The sequence below is a fragment of the Macaca fascicularis genome, chromosome 1, assembly GCF_037993035.2.
Source record: "Macaca fascicularis isolate 582-1 chromosome 1, T2T-MFA8v1.1".
In the NCBI taxonomy this organism is placed as follows: Eukaryota; Metazoa; Chordata; class Mammalia; order Primates; family Cercopithecidae; genus Macaca; species Macaca fascicularis.
In genome coordinates, this window is record NC_088375.1 from 149,590,457 (window position 1) to 149,616,755 (window position 26,299).

General features: G+C 41.1%; 2 protein-coding genes across 16 annotated transcripts in view; one reads left to right on the plus strand and one right to left on the minus strand.

Annotated features, from left to right (window-relative positions):
* Positions 1-26,299, minus strand: part of DNAI3 (dynein axonemal intermediate chain 3) — a 142,496-nt gene that overhangs the window by 85,576 nt on the left and 30,621 nt on the right. The gene's annotated exons all lie outside the window — the stretch shown is intronic.
* MCOLN3 (mucolipin TRP cation channel 3) overlaps positions 3,802-26,299 on the plus strand; it is a 31,919-nt gene continuing 9,421 nt past the window's right edge. For 4 of the 13 annotated variants that reach the window (XM_065519400.2, XM_065519423.2, XM_065519427.2 and 1 more), the window contains exons 1-7: positions 3,802-4,114; positions 7,710-7,939; positions 12,280-12,456; positions 19,508-19,661; positions 20,780-20,864; positions 20,944-21,040; positions 24,206-24,305. In XM_065519400.2, coding sequence (XP_065375472.1) covers positions 4,045-4,114; positions 7,710-7,939; positions 12,280-12,456; positions 19,508-19,661; positions 20,780-20,864; positions 20,944-21,040; positions 24,206-24,305 — 913 coding nt within the window. In that variant the 5' untranslated portion in view covers positions 3,802-4,044. Of the gene's footprint in view, positions 4,115-4,697; positions 4,998-7,709; positions 7,940-12,279; positions 12,457-16,867; positions 17,029-19,507; positions 19,662-20,779; positions 20,865-20,943; positions 21,041-24,205; positions 24,306-26,299 lie in introns of those variants that run through there. The other 9 variants (XM_045368078.3, XM_074002814.1, XM_065519419.2 and 6 more) reach the window with 7 other exon arrangements.

Consider the following 26,299-nt stretch of genomic DNA (forward strand, 5'->3'; position numbering starts at 1 on the left):
GACAGGGTTTCACCATATTGGCCAGGCTGGTCTCAAACTCCTGACCTTGTGATCCACCCACCTTGGCCTCCCAAAGTGCTGGGATTACAGGCGTAAGCCACAGTGCCCGGTCAAACTTTTAAAATGATTAAACTCTCCTTTGTAATAACACAGCTTAAAACACGAACACATGGTACAGCTATACAAAAATATTTATATCCTTATTCTACAAGCTTTTTTCTATTTTTCAAAACTATTTTTTTTGTTAAAAAATAAGACAAAAACACACACATTAGCATAGGCTTACACAAGGTCAGGATTAACAATATCACTGTCTTCTACCTCTGCATCTTATCTCACTGGAAGATGTCCGGGGTAATAACAGGCATGGAACTGTCATCTACGATAACACCATCTTCTTCTGGAATACATCCTGAGGCTATTTGACAGCTGGCTTTTTTTTTTTTTTCAAGTAGAAGTATACTCTAAAATAATGATAACAGTATAGTAAATATGTAAGCCAATCACATGGTTGTTTATTATCATGGTCAAGTATTATGTACTGCACACAACTATATGTGCTACACTCTTATAGACTGGCAGTGCAGTAGGAGTTTATTTACACCAGCATCCCCACGAATAGGTAGATAACGCATTGCTCTACAACGTTATTGTGGTGACATTACCACATCACTAGGCGACAGGAATTTTTCAACTCTGCTATAATCTTATGAGAGGTGTTGTGTACGTAGTCGGTTGTCCACCAAAATGTGTTATAATAGTAATATACCATTTGGATATTCTAGCAACATCAAGAGCATCACATAGAATCATATGTTGAGGCCAGGTGCGGTGGTTCATGCCTATAATCCCAGCACTTTGGGAGGCTAAGGTGGGCGGATCACCTGAGGTCATGAGTTCAAGATCAGCCTGGCCAACATGGTGAAACCGCATCTCTACTAAAAATACAAAAATTAGCTGAGCGTGGTGGCATGTGCCTGAAATCCTAGCTACTCGGGAGGCTGAGGCAGGAGAATCACTTGAGCCCGGGAGGCAGAGGTTGCAGTAAGCTGAGATCGAGCAACTGCACTCCAGCCTGGGCAACACAGCTAGACCTTGTTTCAAAAAAAAAAAAAAAAAAAAAAAAAAAAAAAGATTCATATGTTGAAATTAGCAATGTAGGGACTTGTTTGCTTCCAACACTTATTTCTTGCAATACCATTAATTGGATTAACACAATATATTCTATGAGTATAAATGTATTGATGTTTCTCTACAAGAATGACTCACTGACAAGTCCAGAAACACACACAACATTGTAAAAGTTAAAAGCAAGATTGACTGATAAGACCTTAACTGCTTCTCTTTTATGCACTCCTCTCCTGCTTTCCAGGAATGTTTATGTAAACCTTTCATGTCAGCTTTCCTGTCTTTCTTTTGACTTGGTGTCAATATATTCCTTTAAGCCAGTAAAATCATTATGTTGATTGTTAACGTTTAATATTCTCCTTTACATTGTTTTAACATCTTTGTCAGAAATCAATTGACCATATATGTGTGAATCTATTTCCAGATTCTATTTTGTTCCATTGCCTATGTGTAGTCTATATGTCTCTCTTCATCAGTACCAAGTTGTCTAGCTTAAATAGCTTTATAGATATAGGTAGGATAAATCCTCCAGTTTTATCTTTCTTTTAAAAAATTGCTTTGTTTATTCTTGATTCTTTGCATTTGCTTCCATAAGAATTTTAGAATCAAGTTGTCAATTTCTACAAAACAGTTTGCTAGAATTTTCATTGAGATTGGGTTGAATCTATAAATGAACTTGGTGAAAACTGACATTTTAATAATATTGATTCTTGTAATTTATGAACATGGTTGATATTTTCATTAAGTCTTCCAATAAAAAGGGGGAGTCAGCATTTATAAGCACATCACATATGCTTGATACAGTAATGGGTGCTTTACATGTATCATATTAATTGAAAATCACCATTCCTTTTATTAGCTAGATTGTGTTAGGGACAAGCTGCCCCAAAAAAGCTTCTTGGTACTGCCAACACCCCCACCCCCACCCCCTCAAACCTCTCCGTGTCACCCCTCCCCTTCCCCCAAACCTTTTTACATTTCTAAGCCCTTATCTAGGCACCGCGGTGAAGCCAGCAGACTTTTACCTATCAGGCCTTGCTGCTCTAAAGCAAACCCAATTACAAACCATCTGGACCGCACAGTGGGAGGTCGTGGGAAGCATAAACAAATTTTACCTACACCCTCCGGTACCATAAACGTCACGAGGTGATATGTGGCAGAGTAAACCAACAAACAATCTCAGGGTCTCTCTCCCCCATATAAACCCCTCATTTTGTAAGCTCAGGGCTGCCTCTCTCTGTAATGGAGCAGCCGGGAGGTTGAATAAAGGCTTGCCTGAACTTGTCTGTCTCTCTCTGTCTCTCTCTCTCTCTCTTACTCACTCTCACTCTCTCTCTCGTTCTTTCTCTCGGCTAACCTTACAGATTGCACATAAAAGGAAAAGGGGTTGAGAGAAGGTAAGTAACTCCCTAGAGACCAATAAGTGGCACAGAAGGTTATTTGGGCCCTCATCTGCCTGAGTTCAAACCCTGGCTTTTTCTATTCACCGGTCCTTATAACTCAGCTAAAACGAGGGTTAAGCAAGGGCCATCATTTATGACTGTGAACCTCTACAAAGTTCAGATTGTTCCTGAACAATCAAGCATTTCAAACTCTTACCGTCAAGTAAGGAGATAGCGTTACATCGTGTGTAGGCATATGGGGATTAAAGATTACATTGTATTTCCCAAATTGCACTTGAGAATTGTGCCAATTATATCCTTTCTGTTCTTGTTCACGGTATGCGGGATCTACCTTGTTCACGGTATGTGGGATCCAGGTTAATCAACAGCATAACATTCTTGTACCCTGTTGCAAAAATTTATTAGTAATTCATGCATACTGGTTTAGGATTTGAAAACAGGTTTTATAAAAGGTTTGCCAGGTATCGACCTAATTTCAGGAATACCCTAGTAGGGAAATTCAGTGACCTTTACCAACTTACCCGTGGCCAAAAAAATAAATAAGTAAAAATTAAAAATCAGAACGAATCCAAAGTAATTATAATTAAAATTAACCAAAGTTTCTGATCCAATCCTGATAAGGGGTATTAGGTTTAATATTTAAGGATAATTTATGAAGAAAAAGATTACGGTTCAAAGTCCACTTTAGGTATTTCTATTTACATTTCTTGGAAAAGCTTCCCAGGGCTCTTTCTGCCCCAGCCCCCAATCTACAGAGGAGTCTAGTCGACTGTCCACTCATTTCACGGCACTTGTCTGAAACTAGAAGACCCAGGGAGGGAACAAGGTTCAGGCTTGAAACTCTAAGACATTCAAGATTTCACTTTGTATGCAAACATCACAATGGGAGGCTGCAGCGGTGCCTCATACTCACCGGCGCTAGGAGCTATAGATCCCGCACCTGCGGAGCCGGGCAACCACCTGAGGGGCCTCGGCCGGGAGCGGGTGGCCCCCCCCCGGCAGCTCCTGAGCAAAGCGGGCAAACCTGAGCAGGGCGGAACGGGTTGCTCAGGGAGAAAATCAAGGGAGTGATAGGGTGGGGGTGGCAGAGAACGGGCACAACGCCGGCTTCCTCCGGACGGCCTACTGCGTCCCACCTGTGCTCTTGAAAGGCGGCCCCCGCGACAGGGCGCGGCGGGAACCGGAGCCGGGAGTAGGGTCACGAGTTAAAGCGGCGGGGGCGGGAGGATGCCCGGGCGGCGGACGGGGCGCTCTCCTCCCTTCTGACCCTGGGCGGAGCGGGACTCGAGGTTGCTGGAGCCGCTCGCTGACTCTCCCTACGCTCTTGCCGCGGACACCGGAGCTGCGGCCGCTCCCCGCTGTCCCCCAGGTGAGCCCGCCGGGCGCTGCCCTGGGGCGTCGAGTGTCGCAGGAACGGCGCCCGCAGCGCACAGGGAGGGGCCCGGGAGGCCGGGAGGCAGCAAGCCGTCGGGGACGCCGCGGGAGGGCCGGGTCGGGCCGGGCAGTCGGCGCCATGGAGGGCAGGCGGGCTGGAGCTGGGCGCGAGATGCAGCTGTTCCGCGCCGCCCCCACACCGCCCGCAGGTCAGTGGAGGTGCGTGCCTGCCAGGCCTGCCCGGGGCTGGGCGGGTGGGGGTGCTCTGCTCTTCAGTCCCCCTCCAGGCCGCCGCCCACCTGTGGCCAGGGCTCAGAAGGCTGGAAGCCACCTCTGCCCGGAGCCCCTGCGCTGGAAGGCTTTGATACCGGCCGGGACTCCAGATGGCCTTGAGGCGGCTCGGCCGGCCCCTCTCAAGGCGGACTGTCCCCCTGTTAGAGGTGGGGGCGGCTGGAAGTGGGGGCTCAAGCCCGGGTCGCTGCGCTGGCTGAAAGCAGCCGCCAGCCGGACTGCGGCCGTCTGAACTCAAGGGCAGTGCCCGGGGATGGCAGCGACCGCTCTGGGACATCGCTGCAACCCTCCGGCTCTTTCTCGCACAGATTACCCGACATAAGTGTCAACCCTTGTTTGTTTGTTTAAAAAAAGAAAAAAAGAGAAAGACTGGTGAGACCAAAGTTTTGTGTCTGATGAAGTGGGAAAGCGCTTCTGAAAAAACGAGGTTGCGTAACTTTGTCGCCAACTGCGAGGCCTTTCCTATTTATACAGTCCCGGGCTTTCTCCAATTTTCTACAGCTTACTCCAATCAAGCCTCTGACCGCCAGGAATAGGTAACCTGTGTGTGTCCGTTTGCTCCTTCTAAGAGCATGCCTGATACATACTTCGGTGGCCTCTCCGGATGGCCCCTTCGTCGGGTAGCCTCTCCTGCTGGGGCCCTTCGCCCACCTTGCCTCCCGTGCCGGTGCTCCGGGTGAATGTCAAAGGTGGCTGGCTGCGAATATCTCCTTCAGCTGCTGGGGTTTCCGACAGTTTGCAGTTTTTAAAAGTGCACCCTCGGAAGTGCTTTTCAGACTGGGTAAAGCTACCGTTTCCAAGGTCAGCAGCCGGTCCTGGTGAATGAAATGTCTTCCGGGACAACTCCTTGTGATGTGCTGAATAGATGCTGGTTGGCTTGTTTTCTCTTTGTTCCTGTGGGTTACTGTTACATGGTGTGTGGCTAGTTTGTTTAAAATTTAATTTTCCCTGTATCAAAGTGGAAAGGGCTTAGTGTCAATATACAATTCACCAACATGCTTGATTATTAACAGCTTCATCATTATGTTGGTGTTCATATGCGAGCTTTGGTGAACATGAAATCATCTGTGTTTTAAGTCCTATAGATAAAGTCTCCTTAAATGCTGGTTAAAATATCCTGCCTTCACAAAAAAATGCTTATCATTACTCGCCATCAGAGAAATGCAAATCAAAACCACAATGAGATACCATCTCACACCAGTTAGAATGGCAATCATTAAAAAGTCAGGACACAACAGGTGCTGGAGAGGATGTGGAGAAATAGGGACACTTTTACACTGTTGGTGGGACTGTAAACTAGTTCAACCATTGTGGAAAACAGTGTGGCGATTCCTCAAGGATCTAGAACTAGAAATACCATTTGACCCAGCCATCCCATTACTGGGGATATACCCAAAAGATTGTAAGTCATGCTGCTATAAAGACACATGCACACATACGTTTATTGCAGCACTATTCACAATAGCAAAGACTTGGAATCAGCCCAAATGTCCATCAGTGACAGACTGGATTAAGAAAATGTGGCACATATACACCATGAAATTCTATGCAGCCATAAAAAAGGATGAGTTCATGCCCTTTGTAGGGACAGGGATGCAGCTGGAAACCATCATTCTCAGCAAACTATTGCAAGAACAGAAAACCAAACACTGCATGTTCTCACTCATAGGTGGAAATTGAACAATGAGATCACTTGGACACAGGAAGGGGAACATCACACACCGGGACCTATTGTGGGGAGCGGGGAGGGATAGCATTAGGAAATATACCTAATGTAAATGACGAGTTAATGGGTGCAGCACACTAACATGGCACATGTATACATATGTAAAAAACCTGCACGTTGTGCACATGTACCCTAGAACTTAAAGTATTAAAAAAACCCAAAAAAACCTGCCTTTTTGAAGGAAGTAAAACTGTTGAGTGAAAATCCTAATTTATTAATAATTTTCTTTCCTTTATGCCTTTACCTAAGAATTACTGCATTTATGCTTTGACGGGCATTTTAACACACACACACAAGCCACACTTTAATGAGTTATATCATAATTATTTCATTTTGAAGGTACTGCATATGCCATACAGTAAATATGTTTTATGGTTTATTCATCCAGCAGTATCCTTATTAATCTCTTCATTAATCGAGAGTTTAAAAACCTTCCTCATGGCTATTCTTTATAGCCAGTATCTATTGTTCGGAGATGTTGGGCTTGCTAAGAATGCTTGAATTGGAATCAAAAGTGGGGTTCTAGACTTGGAAAGCAGCATGGTATCTAACCAGTGACTTGTAAGAAATTGTATGAATGCAGGTTGCAATTTTCCTCCTTCATTGCTGAGTACAAGTTATTATTAAAATGTCAAATAAAGCCTGCCTTTCTTTTCTGTATGGAAGAACCCTACTCATGGTTTGGGGTATTTTACTTTGAACAGGTTTCCATAGTATAATATCAGTCTTAGTCTGAGGGAAAATCCAAGATCCATCCCAGTCTCTAGAGTGACTTCTCCGTCACTTTGAAAAAGCTGATTCTGAAGACAATAAAACCAGCCCAACCCAGCCCTTTTCAAACGCACCGGCCTCCCCAAATAGATATGAAGTACTTTGAAAATATGCTATAAATATAAGGCCTTCAATTAAAAAGTCCTTACAAGTGATGCCACAGACTGGGAATTAGGCTTACATTGAGGGCCTACTTTCCCCTTTGTACAACAGTTATGTTTCCTGAGGCACATACTGCCCCTTAAAGAACCTTTCTAGGAAGCCGCTCTGTCTGCTGTGGGTGTTAGGCAGGTGAGTCTGCTTAGCGCTAGACCCTATGCAAAGGCTTTGCTGTTTTATATAATGGTCACTACAGTCATAACTATTTAATTCTGGCTACAATCGTAGAAGGGTAGGTGTTGTTATTCCCATTTTGCTGGAGAGGAAACTGAGGCTCAGAAGGGCTAAATGATTTCCTTGAGATTGCACAAATGTCAAGTTATAGAACCAGGATTAGAAACCAAACTGAATCTTGGTTCTTTACACTACACCCTGCTGTCTTTAACTCAGTGGTTTTAAACATTTTTTGATAATCTGTGAAAGTTTTAGTTACTTCCCAGGAAAAAGTGTCCACAGCCACATATATGAAAGTTTTCATATAACTTCAAGGCCCACATACCCTCTGAAGTCCTTCCCCGTGGTCCTCAGGTCTCTGATCCTGCTCTAACTATACTGAGTGAGGCAGAAAACATATATATCCTATATATATGTACATATAATCTTTTACTGTTGGGAGCAGCCCTTGAATTTGGTAACTTTGAACTATGTGAAAATTCACTTTGTAATTAAAACAAATAAAAAAGTGATGTCTTACATTAGAACTGATTCTGTAAACATCTAAAATGCAGTTTAGAGCAGTGGTGCTTATTTGAAACCAGAACTTCTATTTGGGCTTCTTCCTGCAGTATCAAAGAATATGGACTTGTGTCTTTACTCACTAAATGGAAATGTTGGTTGTTGTTTTTTTTTTCCTCTAGAGATGGCAAATCCTGAGGTAGTTATAAGTAGCTGCAGCTCTCATGAAGAGGAAAATCGCTGCAATTTTAACCAGCATACATCTCCATCTGAGGAGCTTCTATTAGAAGACCAGATGAGGCGAAAACTCAAATTTTTTTTCATGAATCCCTGTGAGAAGTTCTGGGCTCGAGGTAGAAAACCATGGAAACTTGCCATACAAATTCTAAAAATTGCAATGGTGACTATCCAGGTAAGTATCTCAGATCATGGGTTTGGTGAAAGCCTCTTTTAATAACAAAGAGAACTATGGACAGTGTTTTTGTTTTTTTAATATATATAACTTTTAACTACATGCATAATGTAGAACAGTAACAGATAAGAAAACATACAATCTTAGACCCTTCTGTCTTCAACATTTGTGAAAGAGTTTGGCTTCTTTTTTCTTAGTTTTTTTCTTCTCATCTTTCCCTTGGTTATAATTTTAGTCACATAATCTAATTAGTTTTCAGCAAAGGAAAACTAATATTTGGCTTCCAATGAAGAGGTTCAGCTGGTTTCTAAATAAGCCATGGAAACTAGTGTTGTCCAATATTAGGACTTTCTTTTCCTTCCTAGTTAGTTTCCTGGGAATTTCTCTCTTCAGAAACTTAAAGGGCTCTTGCTACAGGCAAATTCTTAGGTTCTCACAACCCTGTGATCATGAGACCCGTGCAATGGAAGAATGTGAAGTTAACTAAGAGAAGAGGAGTGGCAGGAGCTAGAGAAACACAGGACCTCTTTTTAGTTCAAAGGGAGCTTTTAAATCTTATTTCCTTGGCTTCTTTTAATATTTTTATGGGGGAAGGAGGAACCATATTTTGTGATTCTTAATATATACTGGTTGTGATTTACTCTTACGAAAATATGTTTTCCCGTTGGTGAGAGTAATTATCTCTTGCTAAAAGCAAAGGGCAAAATAAAAGCAGATTTTAATGAGAAAAATCGATGTGATAGGTTTATTTTTATTATTACTTACTCTTCCTAAGTTGGTGAAAAATGCTTAATTAAATAAACAATTGGTATTGAAGGAGAGATTAAAAAAACAGGACATTACTAATTTTAACTGCTTATTGAGAACAAATGCTTATGATTGTTAGGGAACCAAAGCAATTTCTACAATCATATGAAGTTGGTAGAATTCTTGCTTGTTTCTAATGCTAGATGTTGTATCAAGGGAAACAAACATTTGGTGACTACCCTGTTCCAGTACATTATTTCATTTAATTCTAACACTCCTACTGGCTCATTTTACAGAAGAGGAAGCTGACATTCATAGAGCTCTTTTAAAGTCACATGGCTTGGCCAGGCAGGGTGGCTCATGCCTATAATTGCAGCACTGTGGGATGCTGAGGTGGGTGGATTGCTTAAGCTAAGGAGTTCCAGACCAGCCTGGGTAACGTGGTGAAAACCCGTTTCTACAAAAAATACAAAAATTAGCCAGGTGTAGTGATCACACCACTGTGCTCCAGCCTGGCTGACAGAGTGAGACCCTGTCTCAAAAAAAAAAAAAAAAAAAAAAAAAAATCACATGGCTCGTCAGTGGCAATGTCAAGACTTTGAAGGCAGGCATTCTCTCTATTATACACACTGAAAATGGATGTTCAATCCTCAGCCAAATATTTGGCAAGTTGAAATTGAAATTCTTAACTTCTGAGTGATAATATGGTGTGTCACAACACAATAGTGAAAAGTTTATGTCTATTGTTTCTTATAAAAGGGAAAAGCCTGTAACAATTGAACATGAATATTTTCTACTTAGAATAATAATAGGTACCACTTGAGTGTTTGCTGTGTACCAGGCTAAATATTTTATAGGTGTCATCATGTTCAATTCTTTTTTTTCTGAGATGGAGTCCCACTGTGTGGCCCAGGCTAGAGTACAGTGGCACCATCTCAGCTCACTGCAACCTCTGCCTCCTGGGTTCAAGCGATTCTCCTGCCTCAACCTCTTGAATAGCTGGGATTACAGGCACATGCCACCACGCCTGGCTAACTTTTGTATTTTTAGTAGAGACGGGGTTTCACCATGTTGGCCAGGCTGCTCTTGAACTCCTGACCTCAGGTGATCCATTCACCTAGGCCTCCCAAAGTGCTGGGATTACAGGGTGAGCCACTGTGCCCGGCCCATACTCAATTCTTAAAACAAGTTGGAGGGTAGGTAGTGGTATCCTGATTTCACAGAGGAGAACGATGAGGGGCTTGGTAAGGAAAAGGACCCTGTCATAGTCAGGAAACTAGAAGAGTAGAACTGATATTCAAACTCAGATTTATTTTCTCTAAGATTTATTTTGTCTAAGATTTTCTCTAAGATTTATGTTCGTAATTCTTAATTCTTAATTTTTAATTCTTAGGGAGCTCATCTAACCTTCCTATGTTTACTAGGGTGATCAAAGGAAAACTGGCCAATGGTTTAAGATACTAAAGCTGCTAGTAATAAGCATGTAAAAGGTTTAGGTAAGTTTTTAAAAGGAACTGAGGGTTTCTTAATTGTGATGTTTCCTTAATTTATATCAGAGCAATCAAACAAATAGTAGATAAAGACAGCTTTGTAATTGGGCAAATGAGGTGAGCAAATGGTGACAGATTCTCTCAGGGAAAAGGAGGTGGTCCTTCGGTTAAATTTGAGATTTTGTGTCTGCAGCAGCAAAAGAAAGATGTTTACAATGGTGGACATCCTATTTCTCTTTTCCCACTGCCTGGCTTACTCTGAATGACAGCAGTTTTCTCTCAGCCATTGTTATTCCTGTCTGCCACTAAACCTTTGAGGGCAGGGACCAATGTCTTCTCATTGTATCCTCAGTCGCTAGCTCACTGCTGACACATGAGAGTCAGGTGTGGTGGCTCCATTACCCAGCCTCAGCCATCACTATGATGAAAGATTAAAATTAATAACTATGACCCTGGGTGTAAGTAGTCATTAAGTCCTCAGAGCTGAAAGTATACTTTCAGGGCTCCTTAACAAATAATGAGAATATTAACTTTTCAGAGTTTGTGCAGCAACCAAGACCTAAAAATTCACTTGAAAGTAAGGCCTTTATGTCATACATGACAATGATTTTACTGTGACATTGACTAACTGCCAAACAAAAAACAAGCTTGTTTTTCATATAGGTGAATACTGTATTTTTTCTGAGTTTGTAATATATATTTTTGCCATAATTGTATTTGTATTTTTGCCATAATTGTATTTGAATGACTGGTAAGAATATCTTTGAGCATTCTTTGGGGCTGTTTGGTCATCAGCTTCAACAGATGCAAAATCCCCAGAATATCAAGATATAGTCTTATTGAGGATAATTAAAGAAGCTCTGCAGAAATGAGAGTTAGGTGCAGAGTGATGATATGTGTGGGGTGCAGACCATATATCATATGTGGAAGGGAGAGGGGAAAAGATTGTCTGCTCTGTTTTTTTCTGATGAAACCCTGAATTACTTTGTGTAGCATGACAGGGTGGATAGAACCTAGATTTAGTCTGTCAGACATGGGTTTCAATTTTGACTGTATCAACTGGCTAGTTATGTGACTTGAAAAAATTATGTAACTTCTCTAGGCCTCACCTCTAAAATTGGTGTATTAGGAATATAAGGCAGGATTAGTATGAGGAAAGTTCCCGGAATAGTGTATGGCACATAGGTGGTCAACACTGTTCCTGCCTTCCATATAAAATATACTCTGCCTCACTCTGGGATTTAAGTAAGAGTGTAGTTTCTCAATTTACAGCATGTATAGCATGTGGGGGGTGTGTGTGCATGTGTGTGCCTGTGTGTGGAAGTGTGTAAGAGAGAGAGAGAGATAGAGGTTTGGGTGAGAGGGAAGAGAAGACGAAAGAGAGACTTAGAGTATGGTAAGCTTTTTTTTTTTTTTGACACGTAGTTTCACTCTTGCTGCCTAGGCTGGAGTGCAATGGCGCAATCTCAGCTCATAGCAACCTCTGCCTTCCGGGTTCAAGCGATTCTTCTGCCTCAGCCTCCTGAGTAGCTGGGATTACAGGCATGTGCCACCATGCCCGGCTAACTGTTTTTATTTGTAGTAGAGATGGGGTTTCACCATGTTGGTCAGGCTGGTCTTGAACTCCTGACCTCAAGTAATCCACCTGCCTCTGCCTCCCAGTGTTTGGATTACAGGTATGAGCCACTGCGCCCGGCTATATTGTAAGCTTTTAGGTATAATTGAAAGGCCTTAGGTTAACATGTCAACAGTGCAGTGAAACTTTTTGTGTGTGTGAACAACTGAGTTTCATTTAAAACACTTAGGTCAATCCTGCATGACTATTAAGGACACATTATGTTAATATACTTTAAACATGAGTTGAAAAGGTATTTTCTATTTTTGGTCTTACTATCATGGTTTTGGTGATTAGACCTAGGAATATAGTGTGGTCATAGGACTTGTACTTTCTTAAATTATTATCCACCTGCTGCAAAACCTTCTTGATGTCCCAGAGAATTCATTTTAAACTCTTCTATTTGTTGTTCAAGCCCCTGTACCTTCTGCTCTGCTTTTTCTGCCCATATTTGCCACCCTCTTACCTTTTCTTTTTTTTCTTTTAAGCTGGTCTTATTTGGGCTAAGTAACCAGATGGTGGTAGCTTTCAAGGAAGAGAATACTATAGCATTCAAACACCTTTTCCTAAAAGGATATATGGACCGAATGGATGACACATATGCAGTGTACACACAAAGTGACGTGTATGATCAGATAATCTTCGCAGTGAACCAGGTAAATCAAGTGTGTGCCTTATTTACTTGGGAAAAAGAACAGACTGGAAAAATGGTGGCAATGTATGTAATAGAAACTGACATTCAAGTGGAGAAGGGTGAACATTTCTGCTTAGAAATGACACATACAAAATTATTTTTAATTTTTAAAAAATACTGTCAACAAATTTTTATAAAACCAGAAGTTGAGAAAAGCTTTTGTTTAGTAACAGAAAGGCAGAAACTTTAAAGATTTAATTAAAAGAATCAGAGTTAGGGCTTGGCATGGGAGTCTCAAAGATTAAAATTAGTAACTATGACCCTGGGTGTAAGTAGTCATTAAGTCCTCAGAGCTGAAAGTATACTTTCAGGGCTCCTTAACAAATAATGAGAATATTAACTTTTCAGAGTTTGTACAGCAACCAAGACCTAAAAATTCACTTGAAAGTAAGTAAGGCCTTTATGTCATACATGACAATGATTTTATTGTGACATTGACTAACTGCCAAACAAAAAACAAGCTTGTTTATCATGTAGATGAATACTGTACTTTATTCTGAGTTTGTAATATATATTTTTGCCATAAATAATACTTTTCAAGACCCCAAATTTTTAAATTTTTAGGTGTCATTGAAAGCATCCTTGAAGTCAGCATTCCCAGACTGGGTTAGTTTGCAGAACACATTTCAAAATTATTACAATTCTTCAGAAAATTATTATAGTGTAATCATGGCTATTCATTTTCTAGAGACAATCTATGCACAGTAAGATGTAAACTGCTAGGATAAAATACATATTTATAGCATGAAGTCTTTCTGTTAGCACTGGGGTTGGGAAAATGAGCCAGAAATCTAAAGTAATAGAAATAAGTTACATAAACTGTTAAACAGAACTATGTCCTACAACTTTTTTTTTTTTTTTTTTTTTTGAGACGGAGTCTCGCTCTGCCGCCCAGGCTGGAGTGCAGTGGCCGGATCTCAGCTCACTGCAAGCTCCGCCTCCCGGGTTCACGCCATTCTCCTGCCTCAGCCTCCCGAGTAGCTGGGACTACAGGCGCCCGCCACCGCGCCCGGCTAGTTTTTTGTATTTTTAGTAGAGACGGGGTTTCACCGTGTTAGCCAGGATGGTCTCGATCTCCCGACCTCGTGATCCGCCCGTCTCGGCCTCCCAAAGTGCTGGGATTACAGGCTTGAGCCACCGCGCCCGGCCTATGTCCTACAACTTATAGGGGGGAAAAGGCATAATGATGGAGATACTCAGTTTTTAGAATTTTAAGTATATTAAGTTTCTCTAAAGCTAGTCTGATCTAAACTGGTAGTTTGGTGTTTTTGGAGGGGGTGGCGGGGAGCAGGATAGAGGCAAGAGGTAAACAGTTCATTAAATTTTTTTTATTGAGACAGGATCTCACTCTGTCACCCAGGCTGCAGTGCAGTGGTGCAGTCACAGCTCTCTGCAGATTCAACCTCCTGGGCACAAGTGATCTTCCCACCTTAGCCTCTCAAGCAGCTTGAGGCCACAGGCATGCACCACTATATCTAGCTAATTAAAAAAAAAAATTTTTTTTTTTTTTTTTGTAGAGACAGGGTCTCCCTATGTTGCCCAGGTTGCTCAAACTCCTGGCCTCAAGTGATCCTCCCACCTCAGCCTCCCAAAGTACATTAAATTCCTTATAAATCATCTTAACCTTTATTTGTAAACCTAGACTCAGTCTTCAAAATGTAGTATTTGGCACTTAGGCCATTCTGCTTTTCAGATTTCCACATTCCTTCTGGAAATGCATGTACCTGCTTTAGTCTAGTTGTCTTGGTCTGTTCCTTCTGCTACAACAAAATACCTGAGACTAGATAACAGACAAACAACAGAAATTTCTGCCTAATAATTCTGGAGCCGGAGAAGTCCAAGATCAAGCTGCTGGCAGGTTTGGTGTCTGGTAAGGGCTTGCACCTTCTTGCTGTGTTCTTACATGGTGGAACGCAGAAGGACAAAAGGGCCTGGCTAATTTCTCCCAGCCTTTTATAAGGCCAGTAGTCCTATTCATCATTGTTGGCCTCCTAAATACTTTACCTCTTAAGACTATCATATTGGGGTTTAATTTCCAACATAAGAACTTTGGAGGGACACATACATTCCATGTATGACTCCCTACTATTGATTCCCTACTGTTTTGTAAGGTGACTTACTGTTTTTCTAAGCAGCAGTATGTACTTTTAACTGAAGATAAAAAGTGTCTTGATCAACATTTTTATGAATAAGTAGGGTTTTGAGTGTGAGTACAGTTCTCATTCATGCTTCTGAGAAATGAATAGAAAAAAATGTGAATATTTTCTATTTTTTATTTTATTTTTAATTTTTGAGACAGGGTCTCACTCTGTCACCCAGGCTGGAGTGCAGTGGCGCAATCTCGGCTCACTGCAACCTCTGCCTCCTGGGCTCAAGCGATTCTCCCACCTCAGCCTCATGAGTAGCTGGGATTACAGGCTCCCATCACCATGCCTAGCTAATTTTTTTTGTATTTTTAGTAGAGGCAAGGTTTCACCATGTTGGCCGGGCTGGTCTCGAACTCCTGATCTCAAGTGATCTGCCCGCCTTGGCCTCCCAAAGTGCAGGGATTACAGGCATGAGCCACCGCACCTGGCCAAAATATAAATTATTTTTAAAACGGGAAGGATCTTTGTTTTCTGTAAAGAAAGAGTTTCCTTAATAGTTGAGGTGATTGTTACTGAGAGGAACTGACAAATAGGGCAGTGGCATCTCAATTCTTAGAAGCATATCCATAACTATTAGCTATCCCCAAGGGTTTATTCCCAAGATGTCATCCTACTGGATAATCTCCAGGGCTCATTCTGATCCAATACTGTGATTATAACAGCACTGCTGTTTATTATATACGCTTCTATATTTGAATGTGAGAGACCTACTTATTTTCTTTTTAGGCTGTCTCCTGGCTTTCCTCTTATTTCTTCAATAATTTTGGGGTCAGCTTTATTGGTTCTTTTTCTTTCATCTGCCTCTTAAATTTGAGCAGTCCTCAAAGCTTGGTCCTTTTCCTGCAGAAACGACCTCCACTACCCAGCCTCAGCCATCACTATGATGAAGGGACTCCCAAGTAGTTGCCCACACTGCCAGACAACTACCCCACAAGCACTTCAGAACTGCCCATCACAGTCTCCTCCCACCCACTCCCTAGGCTGTTTCTCCTTTCTGGTCTTCTGGCTTAGGTTGAAAGGCCTCAGGGTCTTCCTGGAATCGTTTATTCTTGCAGCTCAAACATAGTTTATAACTTCCTGTTTCTGGATGGCTTCCTTTCTTTCCTACCCCCCTGCCCTACCACCTCTTGCTTTTGGTGCCACAGCATTTAGCTAAGGACATTGAACGTGTTTTTATATTATCCCCCAAAGGCTGACCTGGGACCCATGGATCTGACTGAAAACTTCTTCTCTCAAGGCAGAACTGCAGAGACCAGGAGGGACGGATGCCCAGTCTAGTTAAAGCTCCACCAAGACCTCAGGCACTTGGCTGCTCTGTGCTGTCTCACCATCGTTAGTTCCAACCATCATCTCATACTACATTTCTGTCCCATAACCCTCTGTCTTGGGCTCTAGAGCTGCCCTCTAGCTGGACACAGCCCTGCTGCTTCCCTGGATTACCCAGTTCTTGCCAGATACTCAGACCTACACAAAGAGCCATATGAAGAGCTCAAGGAAGTCTGGCTATAGCATATGTAGTTAATGTATATATTATATAATGTAACTGTGGTGTATATAGGTATAATGTTAACAGGTACCTGCAGCCATGGGCCTCAGACCTTTCACAGTTCAAGACCTTGAAAGGTTTAAGACATAAGATTCTGTGGTCAGGAGTTTCAGCCATTTAGGGGATTCCTGTGGGGACTGCCCCACAATTACACCTGGACTCTGGGAGCGTTGTAGGGCCCCATCGCAGCTATGACTGCGCTTCGTGACCCCTGCTTGCCTTTCCCGATTTACCTCCCATTACACATCATATGTTCTAGGCACACTGGTCTACTGGGTACCTTAAATGGAAAACAAAAATCTCAAAACTGAGTATCTCTAGCATTATTCTACTTTACCCCATATGCCAAACGTGATGTTGTTTACTAGCTTAGGAAGCTTGCTTCTATTACTGTAGATTCTGGCTCACTTTCCCAATCCTAATGCTAACAGAAAGCTTGGTGCCATAATCATCTATCTTATCCTGTTTACCAACTCACTGTGCACAGATTAGCTCTAGTAATGAAGAGCTCCATCGCATTATTGTAATTTTTCACCTCACCATTCACTTGACAAATATTTGAGCACCTACTGTGTGCCTGCAGGGCTGGTGTTAGAGCAGTGGATTGATAAATTCCCTGTCCTGTGGAACTTGCATTCTAATGGGGGAGATAGATTTTAAACAAGTTTAACTAAAATCTTTTGGTTTAGGGTAATGATGAGTGCTATGAAGAAAAATAAACCAGCATAAGGCAATAACAGTAGTCTCAGAGTGGTCAGAAAAGGCCTTTCTGAAGACTTGAAATCTTGGGGAGAATATTTCAAGCTGAACGTGTGGCAACAGCAAAGGCCCTGAAGCTGGAAAGCGTTTGGTATGTTTGAGAAAATGCAAGGGAGGCAAGTATGAGGGGGCAGAGTTAGGGCCAGAGGAGCTGGGGGCCAGGTCTCTCAGGACATGTAAAGGAGCTCTGAATTTTATTCTGAGAGACAGGAAGCCATGGAAGGGCTTTTGACAGGGGAGAGACAATGATAACATACATAAGCAAAATCTAACATGTATTCACTCAAATATTTATTAGATAGTATCTATTGGCTGGGCACAGTGGCTCACGTCTGTAATCCCAGCACTTTGGGAGGTCGAGGTGGGTAGATCACGAGGCCAGGAAATCGAGACCATCCTGACTAACACGGTAAAACCCTGTCTCTACTAAAAAGTACAAAAAAATTAGCCGGGCGTGGTAGCACGCACCTGTAACCCCAGCTACTCAGGAGGTTGAGGCAGGAGAATCGGTCGAACCTGGGAGGCAGAGATTGCAGTGAGCTGAGATTATGCCACTGCACTCCAGCCTCGGTGACAGAGTGAGACTCCCTCTCAAAAACAAAAACAAACAAAAAATAGTATCTATTATGTATCAGGCACTTTTTTTGTGTGCAGGGGTACTGCAGTGAACAAATAAAGTCAAGGAGGTAATATTCTCATTGGAAGAGCCAGGCAATAAATAACTATGTAAGAGCATCTTCTGTCAGTTTGTAATAAGTATTGTGAAATATAAAATAAAGCCAGCAAAGTGAATAGCTGGAGGTGGTTGGAGAAGGTCTCTTCGACAAGGTGACATGTAAACAGACAGCAGACTAAAGAGAGGGCGTGCAGCCTGTGTCTATCTCAAGGAAGAACCTTTCAGATAGGAAGAATAGCAAAAACAAGAGTCTTGAGCAGGTGTATTTTGGATATCACTGTTCTAAGGGCTGTACATGCATGAATTCATTCATTCCTTATAGCAATCCTATGAGTTCTAGATGGAGACTAGACTAAGGTGAGAGGGAAGATTGGAGAGGCAGAGGCTTAATTTGTCCAGGGGAGAGAGGATGGTGGTTTGGACTAAGGCCGTATCAGTGAAGGTGATGAGAGATAGTCCTATTTGTGGTGAGGAGGCTCAGATTTTTAAGTGATTCTTGTGCGGAGATAATTTGAAAGTCATGTATGACTTTCAGATGGACTGGAAGTACAGTATAAGAGGAATTGACAAAAGGATCTTTCCTAAGTTTTGGCCTGAACAACTGACTGACTTACAGAATAATTTATTGAGAAGGGAATTACTGTGGAAGAAGGAGGTGTTTCTGTGTGCACATTTACTAGAGATTCCTCTTAGACATCATAGGCATCGTGTAGGCAGATTGCCATCCATGTGTGGTATTCAGTGGAAAAGTCAGAGCTGGAGATGCAAATTTGGAAGCTGTCAGCATAGAAGTGGTATTTGAAACATGGGACTGATTGAAGTCAGTTGTGGAGAGAATGTGGATAGAGGTCATGGCCTGAATCCAAAGATACGCCAAAATATAGAGGTCAGCAGTGGGAGGATTCAGCAACGGAGACCAAGAACAAACAATCAGTGTCCCAGAAGTCAAGTAAAGAAAGTATTCCATGTAGGAGGAGCATTCAACTGCATCAGATACTATGGAGATATTAAGTTATAGGAGGACTGAGAACTAGGCATCAGATTTGGTAATATGCTGCTCATTAGTGACCTTGACAAGGTCCAACTCAAAATCTATCCCATATTAGAAATTATTGTCTTCATTTGTTATAGTATGCTTCACACATATCTTTTAGCAGAATTATTTTCGATGTGTCGATCACACAAAGTTGTTAATTTCAAGAATGACAGAATGACCAATTGTACCATATTGCTCCAAAAACACTTCGTTTTGGAAACATGTCTGCAGATATCCATTAAGAATTTAAGATGACAGTTATTCCAAGGCACCATAAGATTCTTACTTGTAAAAGTAATTTTTTTTAAATGTAGAGGACCTGCTAGGATAGGCAATATTGCTATAAAGGTGATTAAATTATAATCTTGCAAAGATAAAGGTTAAACCAATACTTTCTTAAAAAAAAGTTCTGCTGGCTAGCCTATAATAATTGTACCCCACTTCTTATACTACAGTGTTAAAGTAGAACTGTGACCTTACAGGATATAATTTAAAGATAAATAAAATATGTATTTACATTGAATGTCAGAGTCAGTTCCTAAACATAATTCTTTAAGGGAGGAAAGAAACGCAAAGATTAAGTGGCTTCAGACTTTAATTTTGCAGATAAGGAACTAGAAGGTCAGAAAGTTTGTCACAGAAATGAGGCTTGAATCTAGACTAACTCTAATTTGTGATAGCCCTTTGCCTTCCTAGTGCACAGCAGCAAGTCACTTACCCTGTTTGTCAAGGTGAATGTCTCTATCTCAAGGGGGAGGTGGGAACCTGCCAGTATCAGAGGTGGGGAGGGAGAGGAGTTATGGCTTCACTTCTGCCCTGGCTGGCATTCCCATTTTCTGTTTCTCGTTTTGGTTGAAGTACTTGCAGCTATACAATGTCTCCGTTGGGAATCATGCTTATGAGAACAAAGGTATCGAGCAGTCTGCTATGGCAATCTGTCAGCACTTCTACAAGCGAGGACACATCTACCCTGGAAATGATACCTTTGACATCGATCCAGAAATTGAAACTGGTGATGTTCTTCTATAACGTAGAACTTCAATTTTTAATGCCTCAATTTATATTTAAAATTAGTAATTTCATCTTTGAAAACATTGATTTGGTCTGTGCTATTAGGACATAGTAAGAATGATATAGGAGTTATTATGTGTCATGTACTGTTCTGAGCCCTTTACTGTAACTCAAGAATCCTCAAGAAAACCCAGCAAGTCAAGGATTATTATTATCCCCTTTTATAGAAGGCTAAAGTATGGCTCAGAGAGTTAAATGGTCTACCCAAGATCGAGCTAGAAGAGGCAGTGCTGAAATTTGGCCCAGGCTGTTTGTGCTCTTAGCTACCGTATTACACCATCTCTTGTGCAGGACATGCCAGTGAAGTATTAATAGATAGATATTATGCTTGTAAAACATTATGCTTGCAAACTCTTGATGTATAACTCTTGCCCCAATACCGCTTCACTATCATGCATCTTTTGGGGCAGATTGAAGGGGAGGAATGAGAATCAGAACATGGAATAGCATGGCTTATTCTTCTTAGCAAAGTTCTATTTGCAATTATACCTAAAATATTAGCTTAGGTCATTGAGTTAAAAAATAAGTATTCAAATACTTTTAACAACAGCCACTAGGATTCTTTTTTTCGAGAGGTAATACTGATAATAGTACCGACTAGTGAAAACTTTCTAAAATGCTGTCTTCCCTTTTTGGTGTGTGTGGGGGGGGTGTGTATTAAAGGAACCTTGTTAGCACATAATGTTTTAAAAATAGATCCTTCAAACTGCTTAGAAAATATTACTGTAATTACTGCAAGTGCTTCAAATTCTATGCTTAGGAAACAAAAATGGGGAGGGACTCAAAGTTTAGGCTTAAAAATGAAGACAGCATTTATATAACATTAACAATATAGAGTTCAGATCTTTGTCTAGCCTCCATCCACTCCAGAAATGTTGTAGCCATGTAGGTCTTAAAAACAAATGAGTCATGTGTTATCAATGTTTATTTAGCTTTTAAAATTTTAATTCAGAAAAATAATAGAATCTGAATAACTGGTCTTAAATGTAAGCCTTTCGAAATGCAGTCTTATTTATTATTTTAAGTACTGTATCATGTTTTTGTTCCTTTCTATGGCAGAGTGTTTCTTTGTAGAGCCAGATGAACGTTTCCACACTGGGACACCAGCAGAAAATAAACTGAACTTAACACTGGACTTCCACAGGTGAGGGGAGCAGATAGGAGTGTAACTTATGTTTGTATGTATATATTGCCACAGAACTAAAATTGCCTCTGTTTTCTAGACTCCTAACAGTGGAGCTTCAGTTTAAACTGAAAGCCATTAATCTGCAGACAGTTCGTCATCAAGAACTCCCTGACTGTTATGACTTTACTCTGACTGTAAGTGTGGGCCAGGCTGAATTTGGTTCCAATCTGGAGAAAAATTGTTTTATCTGATTATGTTTCATATCCTTGGATTATGCTGTGATAAAAAAATATAGGATGTTTTCACTTGAATGTGCATAAGGGAAACATTGATACATCTAGCTCTATTTTGCTATAATAATAAGTTTACTTGTTAATTATGTCTCCTGCACCTCTGTATAAGTTCTGGGAGAGCAGACACCTTGTTTTCACTGTATTATTTCCAGTACCATGAACAGTGCCTCGTATAGATTTTCAAACACAAAAGGAATAGGTGTTTTTAGGTTCTGTGTGGTTGGCTCTCAGCAGTCTATGGCTGGCTGTCAGCTAAAGGTTACTGCCAAGGGTTCTTGTTACTTAGTTTCCTCACCATGGATGTTTCCATGTTTGGGGTTTGTAGTATACACCTTTAACTTATTACAGTCTACCTTCAAGTTATACCACTGCATACAGTGTAAGAACCTTATGACAATGGACTTCCATTTCTCCCATCTTGGCCCTTGTGCTATTGTGGCCATATAATGTATTTCTACATGTGTTATAAACCCACAATATATGTTATTATTTTTTCTTTAAACAGTCAATTAAAAAGTGATTTAAATTATAATAAAAACATCTTTATATTTGTCCATGTAGCTACCATTTCCAGTGTGCTTCATTCTGTGTAGCTCCCAGTTTGCATCTGGTATTATCTTCCTTCTGCCTGAAGGGCTTCCTGTAACATTTCTTACAGTGCAGGTCTGCACTTTCAGCTTTTGTATGTTTAAAAAAGTATTTTGCCTTCCTTTTTAAAGTTCTTATTAGCATCTTTTAAATAAAACTTTTACGAATACGTATTTATGGGGTACAGGTGATATTTTGATGCAAGCATTCAGTGTGTAATGATGAAATAAGGGTAATTGGGACAACATTCACCACCTCAAATATTTATCACTTCTTTATGTTGGGAATATTCCAAATCTACTCCTTTATTTATATTGAAATATAAAATAAATTATTAACTATAGTTGCCATATTGTGCTACTAAACACTAGATCTTATTTCTTCTATCTCACTGTATCTTTTTTTTTTTTTTTTTTTGAGATGGATTCTCACTCTGTTGCCAGGCTGGAGTGCAGTGGCGTGATCTCGGCTCACTGTAACCTCTGCCTCCCAGGTTCAAGCGATTCTCCTGCCTCAGCCTCCCAAATACCTGAGACTACAGGCATGCACCACCACACCCAGCTAGTTTTTGTATTTTTAGTAGGGACGGGGTTTCACCATGTTGGCCAGGATGGTCTCGATCTCTTGACCTCGTGATCCACCTGCCTCGGCCTCCCAAAGTGCTGGAATTACAGGCATAAGCCACCACGCCTGGCCCTCACTGTGTCTTTGTACCCATTAACTAACCCTTATTTATCCCTCACGCCTCCCCAGTGCCCTTTCTAGCCTCTGGTAATCATTATTCTATTCCAAGCCTTCCTTTGCTAAAGGTAGTGCCCCTGGCTATAGAATTCTATCTAGGTTGACTGTTTTTTTCTTCAGCACTTTAAAGATGTTGTTCTTCTAGCTTGCATTGTTTCTGATGAGAAATCTGCTGTCATCTTTATCCTTGTTCTTCTCTATGGGATATTTTTTCCCATCTGTTGGCTTTTAAATTTTTCCTTTATCTCTGATTTTAAACAATTTGATTGTGAAATGCTTTGGTGTTGTTTTCTTAATGTTTCCTGTGTTTAGGTTTCACTGAGCATCTTGGATCTGTAGGTTTATAGTTGTCATTATATTTTATATTCAGCATTATTTCTTGAAATATTTTTGTCACTCGCCCCCACCTTTTCAGAGATTCAGAGACAAATACATCTGTATATGATTACTTGGAGTTGTCCTATAGCTCACTAACGATCTGTTTGTTTTATGTTTCAGTTTTTTTCAGTGTGTTTCATTTTTGATAGTTTCTGTTGCTGTATTTTCAAACTCACTATTTTTCCTTCTGTGCTATCTAATCTTTTCTAATCCCATCCATTATTTTTCTTCTTTGTTTGGGATTCAGCTTACTGAGATGTGATTGACATTAAGCCCCAGTTTTTTACTCAATAGATATTTAGTGAGCACCTATTATTTGTACAAGCCAGAGGCCCTTTGTGTAGGAAAAGCATGGCTTCTCCGTGGCAAGGATTTCTGACTCAATCAAATAACACTGAGCGTCCTCCTTGCATGAGGCCATAGGCTGGGTCTTGCAGCCATTAGGGATATGGGCAGACACTGACTATGCCCTCAGTTGCTTGTCAAAGAAAGAAGTTTACAATCCCTCGTGAGGAGAAATACAGTGATTGAACTTTTAAAAGTCATTTGAAATCTTGTATTTGAAGTGTTTCTGATTACCCCATATGGAGAAGCTTCAGTACAATTTATTTAAATGACAGAGTTTTCAAAGAACTTTTTTTCTTCAGGACTTGAGAGAAAGAGAAGAGGCAGAAATGAAACGGAATGATTTTCTTGCCTTGCCTTCCCTGTCCTTGCATAAGGAGGACAGTAGAACTATGGAAGGTGTTCTGGCCTAGCTTTGTCCTCCTTGGCCCCTGGTGTCCTGAAGTGGTTATTCTTGAAGCAAGATGTGACTGCTGACTCCCTGTCACCAAACCGTTTATAATACGTGTGGTGCCAACGTGACTAAGAAATCTAGACCCAGAATAAAAATCAAAAAAGCTCCACTTGAAATGTCTCAAAGCGAAATAATGAGCCCTTGTATTAGAAAAAATTATAGCAGCACTGAAAATCTACCCCCAGCTGAGGTCCTGCTGGAATTTGGGAGAAAGCACAGTTGTACCAGCTCTTGCTCATATGAAGAAGGTATCTAGAGGTACTTAGAGTGGAGAGCAAGAGGAAGTGCCCTTGTTATATAAGTTCTTTGGAGTGGAAATGCTGTCCTAGACATATAACGTTTTAGAGACTACAGAGTCTCTGTAGAAGATCTAGTTCATCCTTCTCATTTCACAGAGAAATGAAAGGAACTTCCCATGGTTGAACGGAGTTAGCAACAGATTGGAGATGAGAATCTGGGTCTCCTGTCCCCTTGAAAGAATTGTTTCCTAAATAACGTGTAGATGTTTCTTGGTTTCAAAAACTTTAAGTATGTTTTTGACTGTTTTCCTGTCTTCACAGATAACATTTGACAACAAGGCCCATAGTGGAAGAATTAAAATAAGTTTAGATAATGACATTTCCATCAGAGAATGTAAAGACTGGCATGTATCTGGATCAAGTAAGTGATGAGCATTACTAGTTTTCAGAATGGTTATTAAATAATGGAAAATGGTTATTAAAACACCACCCTCTGGATATGTAGAACAGCAAATAGAAGATTAGACCATTTTCAAGTCCCTAAACCTCTACTGATGTTTCAGGCAATATGTGAGTCATTAATAACTGAAATGGCCTTCCTCTCCTTGTGCCCTCACTTGCCCACTCCTGACCAAGAATGTACTCACAGTCCCATGCCACCAAAACCCTACATACACCTTCCCAGACCAACACTTACTGAGTGCATGCTGTATACCTACTTACACCTTAATTTTCTTCATTTTAATATTTTAAAATGCCCTTAAGATAGGCAGAATCCTTATTTTTACAGATGAAGAAACTAAGGCTCAGAAGCCAGGGGCAAGTCAGGTAGGATGTGACCCTGAAGCATCCCACATATTACGATTGTCTTCAGTCCATTTAAAAGTATACTAGGCCAGGCACGGTGGCTCAAGCCTGTAATCCCAGCACTTTGGGAGGCCGAGACGGGCGGATCATGAGGTCGGGAGATCAAGAACATCCTGGCTAACATGGTGAAACCCCGTCTCTACTAAAAAGAAAAAATACAAAAAAAGTAGCCAGGCGAGGTGGCTGGCGCCTGTAGTCCCAGCTACTCGGGAGGCTGAGGCAGGAGAATGGCCTGAACCCGGGAGGCAGAGCTTGCAGTGAGCTGAGATCCGGCCACTGCACTCCAGCCTGGGTGACAGAGCAAGACTCCATCTCAAAAAAAAAAAAAAAAAGTATACTAAAAGAGGAAAGGATCTATTCTTAGAAATATGGACAAGAATTCAGGTATAGACCAAATACTGTCAAGAATTTTGGAGCTGAACTGGAGAAATTGCCTGAAAAGAATTTATCTAATTTTCTAGTCCCTCATAAGTAACACAATGGTACATTGTACTGGACTTAATGGTCACTAGATGAGGAGTTCTCAGATTCTAATCAGCAGAAGAATCATCCTGGGTACCTGCTATGATGCAGTTTCCCCAGCTGTATGCAAGCCAGTAGGTCTGGGGTCTAGAAATGTATAAATGGGCCTTATTCAGGCTATACTTGGATAATCACAGTTCTAAAGTTTCTTACTAATTGATTTGCCAAGTTCAGACGTAATAATGAGATACAGTACATAAAATGAAATGTTGCCATCATAGTATTTTTTTCACTAATAGGTGACTTCAAATATATGAGGCTCTTGAGTCACATTTGAAACACAAGCCTGTTTTGTCATCTGTATACTTCGTAACGCTTCTCTACAAACACCAGAATAAGGAAAATGAGAGCATACACAAGTGTCTGGTACCTAGGCATTCTCTCAAATGTTTGTTTCTTAATTTTTAAGTTTCTCTAAAATCAATTTAGACATTTATGTAGTAATTATGCTCCTTGGCAGATACTAATGGGATGCTTCATCACAGAACTAGTCTTAAGTACTTTCTTTTGTTGTCAGCAGAGAGCAGTCTAACTTGTTAAATAGAGACAAGCTCTGTGGCAGAGTGTGTACAATGGCTGACACCTCTACCCACCTCTCTCCATTGGCTCCACGCATGCTGGCCAGGACTTCACACTTTCGATTCTCCAAAATCTCTATAAGGGTGGCTCTTTCTTACCACTCAGGTTTCAGCTAAAACCCCCTGCTCCCTCAGTGAGGCCTTCCTTTACTACGCAATATAAATCAACCTCTCTGCTTCCACATTGCCCCACACTAACCTCCCTCATATAGAGCAGTAATTCTCAAACTTTAGCATCACCTGGAGGGCTTGCAGAAACCCAGTTTCTGATTCAGTGGGTCTGGAGTAGGACCTGAGAATGTGCATCTCTAACAAGCTCCCAAAAAATGCTAAGAACCACTGACATAAAGTGATGGACACTGGAAACAAACTGCACAGATTTTCCCCCAACTCTTCCACTGACTAGCCCTGCAACTGTGGGGAAATCATGTGACCTCTCTGTGCTTCA